Source organism: Mesitornis unicolor, unplaced genomic scaffold, assembly GCF_000695765.1.
Source record: "Mesitornis unicolor isolate BGI_N332 unplaced genomic scaffold, ASM69576v1 scaffold50531, whole genome shotgun sequence".
NCBI classification, from domain to species: Eukaryota; Metazoa; Chordata; class Aves; order Mesitornithiformes; family Mesitornithidae; genus Mesitornis; species Mesitornis unicolor.
This window is the reverse complement of record NW_010164089.1, coordinates 2,592-8,793: the sequence shown is the minus strand read 5'-3', so window position 1 is coordinate 8,793 and position 6,202 is coordinate 2,592. Positions and strand designations below refer to the sequence as shown.

At 50.0% G+C, this 6,202-nt stretch overlaps 1 protein-coding gene across 1 annotated transcript in view; it reads right to left on the bottom strand.

Moving 5' to 3' along the window:
• Nucleotides 1-1,917: 1,917 nt before the first annotated feature.
• Nucleotides 1,918-6,202, bottom strand: part of VPS26B (vacuolar protein sorting 26 homolog B (S. pombe)) — a gene marked incomplete at its 5' end in the record, with an annotated part of 6,397 nt that continues 2,112 nt past the window's right edge. Inside the window, 5 exons of the mRNA XM_010194165.1 lie at nt 1,918-2,152; nt 2,707-2,849; nt 3,445-3,620; nt 4,352-4,516; nt 5,327-5,517. Of these exons, the coding sequence (XP_010192467.1) occupies nt 2,006-2,152; nt 2,707-2,849; nt 3,445-3,620; nt 4,352-4,516; nt 5,327-5,517 (822 nt within the window). The remainder of the gene's footprint in view (nt 2,153-2,706; nt 2,850-3,444; nt 3,621-4,351; nt 4,517-5,326; nt 5,518-6,202) is intronic.

The following is a 6,202-nucleotide window of genomic DNA, read 5'->3' as shown; positions in this document are numbered from 1 at the left end:
AGGAAGACACGGCTCCAGCCCATGGCACAGACTTCTCATGTAAAGAAAAGCAAGCCACGTCTTCACTATTACAGAGCAGAAACATGGCGTGACACGAGCAGTCAGCAGAGATGAGATCATTAGTGTCCTCTACAACAGAGCGAGCCTGCCCAGCTCTACTAAAAACCATAACCTTACACGTGGTGAGTAAAAGATAACTTACTTTGGCAAGCAGAAACACACATTTATCACTGAAATACAGTAGCTGTCTTATTACATAAAAAGCTCCCCTTCCCACCCAGGCCCCATTCCCTCCACCAGCACTTCTCCACTAAACAAAGCAGAAGACACTTCCATTTCCCAGCTGCAAGACAACCGTTCTACATTCAGCTATAGGACAGAGGCAGAGGACATCCCTTCCAGGGTCAAAAGGAAGCTGGACAAAACCCTAGCGAGCCACAAAGTCACAGGGAAATCCAGACAAACCCCACTTGATGGAGCTCATATCCCAGCATTTAGTGCAGACTTGTTTCTCCATCTGGTAGGCGGTCTAACCACCTGCTTCCTTGAAGGGCATCTAAACAGGAGGGGTATTCTCCAGACTCGGTCAATCAAGTCTACAAAGCCACATCTAATTTTTAATGGAGGAGTGATTCCCTTCTGGGAACGTTCTCGTGATTCTACTTAGCTGAAGACTAAAAGCAGCTTATTTTAGAAAAGAAGAAAACCCGCGCTGAGGTTCTCAGTTCATGGCATACCCTCAGACCTCACTGCTGATTTCAGCTCAGGCCTCAGGAATGTGTCTCTGGCCTCAGAGACCTCCGCCACCCCTCCAGTTGCTGCTTGGCCTCATCTAGCAGCACGAACAGGCCACAGACTTCTTCAAACAATTGCATCCACCTTCTGTCCTTGCTAATCCTCATCCTGCAGGAGTGAGGGAGCAAACAAAGCAATACACACGTGTCTCTATACTGCTGTCTGTCCCCGCTACAAAGCCTGCTCTGTCCTAAGGACACAGACGTGAGCAGGAGGGCAGCATGTGCAGCGTAAGCCCACTCCCAAGAGAGCCCCCATTTGTGTCTCACATTCCAAAACTATTCTCTAGACCTCTCAAGCCTGGTCTGCCCCTGCTCTGCAGCAGCAACTGGGACCTGTATGAGTGCAGCAAGAATCTCAGGGGCACTCAGGCAGCTGCCGGGACAAGACTAGGAAGGCACTGCTCTTGGCCAGGAGCCCTCCTGTCCCCGCTTCTTGCCCACCCAGCAGCTCTGGGACCTTCACCGCTCTGCCCAACCTATGCCACCTCCTACTGCACTCGCATGCCTCACTGCCTCCTACCAGCCACAGCTCCCCCTTGACGCACCACGGCACCAGGAGCTCCACAGCAAGGACACGACAGCGCGCCTGCTGCCCCTGCTCCTGCGTGGCAGACCCGGGGCTGACTCAATGACTTTATATAACTGTTTGTGACAAGAAATCCAGTGCCAGCATGAAGAGGAAAGGGAGGCAGCGAGGGGATAACACGAAGCGGTTTCAAGTAGGCTGCACCTCAGTCTCTGACTCCCTCCTCTACCTTCCAGCTAATCACTGTGTCATTTTCCCTCGTGAAGATTTCAGAAAGGCAAGCAAAATATCCATCCTACACAGGCCCACAGCAACCTCCACACCACTGGGAAGAAGCAGCAGATTTGGCCTTCACTTGCTCTCTCCCTCCCCGCTGCCACACTGAAGGGGTCTTGGGGTAAAGAGGAGATCAGGCAGCTCCGCAGCCTCCGGACACACGCCTCGAAGCAGCCGACCCCAGAGGAATGCAGTTGATTGGGAAGCACTGAGGTACCTTCAACTCTGCACCGTCAGCGCTCCAGCTTGCCCTGCCCTCCCATCCCCTTCCCACCTACGAGTCCTTTGAAGAAAGGAATTAAGTCAAAAACGGATTATTTATTTTCATGAAGTCTCTGAAGTGTTTTCTCTTCCTCCTCGCTGCTGTCTCCACTGGCTCCACAGCAGCCTTCCTCTGCGTGGCCTCTCACTGCCGGCCGTTGTTCTCTGCAGGCTGGCTGGGGGTCTTGGCCTCGGTGTGTGAGGATGTCCCCTCAAACCGCTGAGAGGCGATGGCTGCTTGGTGGGACATGCTCTTCCTCACTATGTCTCCTTTCCGCCAAAGCACCACCTCCTGTAGTAACGGCAGGGCTTGTCAGGGCTTGTGAGAGCTTCTCCCAGCCCCACCCAGACCCAAAGGCTCAACCAAGCTGCCAGGTGAGCACCCACTGCGAGCTCAGCCCACGCCGGCGTGTTCCACCCGCAGCCGTGCGCACGAGGATGCTTGCAGTGGCAAGCAGAGGCCTCGCAATGCAGCCTTCCTGAAAATTTGGGTAGAGAGCTCCTCCCTGGGATCTGAGCACACAGAGGCAACCGCTGGACGTCTAGGACAGCTCTGTCTTACTGCTGTTGACTACCGCTTTGGAATTGATAAGGTGAAGCACAGATGCTTCACCACGGGGTAACAGAGTGGAAAAGGAGTCCCAGGTAGGGATCCCCACCACCACAGACATCTGACCTGCGTGGACCACCATCTCTACACACTGATTTGTCTACTCCTTACAGATACTCAGTCAAGAACATGATTCTTCCCAGTGGGAATCCCGAATTCCCAGAAGGTCCCTATAATACAGTAACCCAAATGGCAGTCTACAGGTCCAGGAACTAACAAACAGCTCTGTTTCTCACCTGCTGTTTAAAGTAGCGTCTCTCTTCCTCATCGATCAGCACCAGATTGAGGTAATAACGCACCGAGAACTTCTTATTGATGTCCCTCATCGTTGGAGTCAGCTCGTAGCCAGCCAGAAAGAGCCTGATGGGAATGGACTCCCCTAGAAAGTGCACAGAAACTTGGTGAGGGTTTCCACAAGTGGAGTAAGATGAGCTAAAAGACCTCAGCTCCCTTCAAACATCAGCATGTATGGGCCACAGCCACATCCTGCCTTTTCTGACACCTATTCCTCTCTACTTGAACAGCATAGGACTCATCTGTGACCTTCGTCAAGACAGCACTGCAGGAAAGAATGAGTAAGGTGACATTTTCTCTGGCAGGTGACTGCTGGGCAATGGATCTGGAAAAGAAGTGGCACAGGAGATTGGCACAGAGCTGGAACACCACATCTTTCTGCTCCAAGTTGCAGCAATGCCAGCTCATGGCCCATGCCAACAGTGAATTTACATCTATTCCTGGTTCTGTCACTGCTTCATCAAAATAATTAAGTCACTGCTACTCATTATGCCTCAATTCCTGCTCATCATACCAGAGAAGGGGATCATATTTAATCACCTATGTAAGCTGTCGTGAGTCCACCAGTGAAATAGGATGCATACCACTACTGAGCACACAGATTCAGCTGTGCAGGACTCATATTCCCACCCCAAAAGACTTCAGAAGAGGAATTTGGAAGGGTTCATCTTTCTTCTCACCTCTCACAGGTGCCCCGTCCATGATCTCGTATTTAGCTATTGTGTCATTCTCATGATACACGTTGGGTCCAGTCCCTGTTGTTTCTCTCTTGATGATGTCTATCTCCATGTGTTTGATCTTGATTCGCACCAGCAGGAAGTAGATCTTTCCCACAATCACGTCTTTTAAATGATACCTAGCACACGAAGGAAGAAAGCAAGCACCACAGTCCAACACTGCGCAGCAGACCAGGACTCAGCCCGAAGAGCAGGAACTTGCTGTGCTCTTATCCGAGGCCCCAGCTGTAATGTCAGTAGGTTTCAGCTGTAAATTTCACTTGCACTACCCCTCTGGTGTTTTGAAACATTTACCATGATCAGATACATTAAAAACAGAACTTCAGGCTGAGTATCTGCAAGAAACCCCTGCGACAGCAAAGCCTCCAAAACCAATTTTTTTAGGTCAATTAAAACTAACCCAAATGTCACACTGCAGGGAGATTTGCTAACATCAGCTGGGAAAGATGCATTAAAAGCAATTTAAAAGAGTTCTTTTTTTCCAACTTTGTGCCTGAATTAAGGTTCCACTTCAGCTGTATTGTCTGGTAAAGAGCAGATGTTGTACTTTGAAGACCCTTGGAAATACCGATCTGTTCGAGGATACAGGGAATGGGGAGTGAATGCAACAGCCTCACACTGTGCTCCAAGCTCAGTAAGGCACAGCCATTGCTTCCCACTTTTTGGTCCAGAGAGCACATCTATGGGCAAGGACAGGAACCCAAAGATCCTCAACCAGGACCCGAAATATGTGCCAGCCTCACTGGAGTCTCTTGGAGGATCACACGCAAGACCCATGCCTCGAGCTCCCAAACCAAGCTGTCCCCTGTAGCAGCTCCCCACAGCCACTGGCTGCTCTTGAGACACTTACTTGGACTTGTTATACTCGAACTCAATGTGCAGGCAATCCTCAATCCCCACCTCCATCTTAATGGAGGAGTTGAGCTCTGGGTAGGTGCTCAGCGTGTGCACAACGATGTCCATCTCCTTCACCACATCGTTCAGTCTGCGGCTGACGGTCGCCCGGAGGAAATACCTGCAAGGAGAGACCCCTCCTGTTAGGGTTGTACAGGCAGGGACATGGGGCTGAATGGACTGCACTGGGCTACCCAAGCTGTCTTCCTGGTACCCTGGCTTCTGGAGCAGCCAATACCCCGTGTTGGAAAAGACAGAAGGGAGTTTTCAAATGGAAAAGCAGACTCTTCTAAGACTTCTCACATGCATTCAAGCCTGAATTACCTAATTATCATTTCGGGAATCTGAGTAACAGCCTGGACATGTTAAAACCACTGCCCTTTTGCAAGCGATTAGATCACACTGGTGTCCACAAACACACCTCTTTCTGCAGATCTCAGAATTTGCCAACCCCCCCTTCAAAGCCAGGGACTGGATTTCAACTTAACTGGAGTGCCTAGATGTGGAATACAGTTAGCAGCATATGAACAAGATACAAGCTAGGCATCTGTTTGCATAGAGAGCACAATTAAAGTCGACAAGACTGATTATAAGGCAGCAGAAAGGTCCCCGTTGGAGACTGAAGCAAACAATTTCTTCTGGTTTTTCAATTACCAGGGAAATTAGAAAGTATTTGGTTGATTCAGAAGGGACTGATTTCTCCTGTTACTTTGATGGTGCAAAACAAGTTCAATACAGCCTGATGCATGCTTACAGAGCCCTCCAAGACAGCCTGTTACAACTCAGCCCACCAGAATTCACTGGGAGTTACACTATAGGCTTGCAGGGATGTCTGGGAAGGCATGCTGCACTCCAGTATCATCCCAGTAAATACCAGTACAGCACTCTGCAGAGAAGCAAGAACTGGGGTCAGCAGGGGGAGGAGACTCACCGTAACTTCACGTTCTGCCCCGTGTAGGACTCGTAAGGTTTCTCCACGTGTGTGAATTCAAAGTCAAATGTCTGTGACTGAGTGAATTCACCAGGACGGGCCAGGTCTTTCACCAGAGACACGAACTCGTGGTGGTTTCCTCGGTCATAGTAGAGTTCTAGGATGACAGAAGTCCAGGTTAAGCAGTGATACTTAATCCCATATGATGCAGCGAGGAAAGGCAGGAGATTTCACACCTATGAGTGAGGACAACTTTCTTGTCCAGATCACTACGTCCTTCATCCTTGGTCAGAGAACTTACTGTGTACTGCATTTATTCACTGCTTTCCACTGAAGCCAGGTGCATATCAGAACTTTCCTCCCCAAAACAAAAAGGAAGAGGTCTGTGCAGCCTCACCTACTACAACAAATCAGGGCCTCGGCTTGCCTCAGAGTGACACGGCTCACATATTAGCAATATTCATTATGTTCAGACTGTTTGAGGAGCCAGCAGCTCACGCAATCCCTTCCAATAATTTTCGACACAATATTCCAGGCCAAAGGCATCACCACTGTAAAGAGAGGAAAAACCACGACTGCTTCTCCGTAGCAGAAAACAGTGACAGAGCAAAAAGAGAGGGCGAGGAGCTGTTCCAGCTTGTCCTTTGCACCAAGGAGCGAGTAACAGTGGAGATCCTCATTGATTCTGCACAAAGCCAGTGACTGCTGAGTGTGTGGGGAGGCAGTTGAGTCAACTGTTGCACCAGCCCCTGGAAAACACATTCATGGCCGTGTGAACACCCCTGAGGGAAGAGCATTCGCCTTCGGAAGCTCTGTTCAAACCAGCTCAAGTGACCAACACGGTCACATTGCTTCAGTTTTCCCCACAACCTTCTT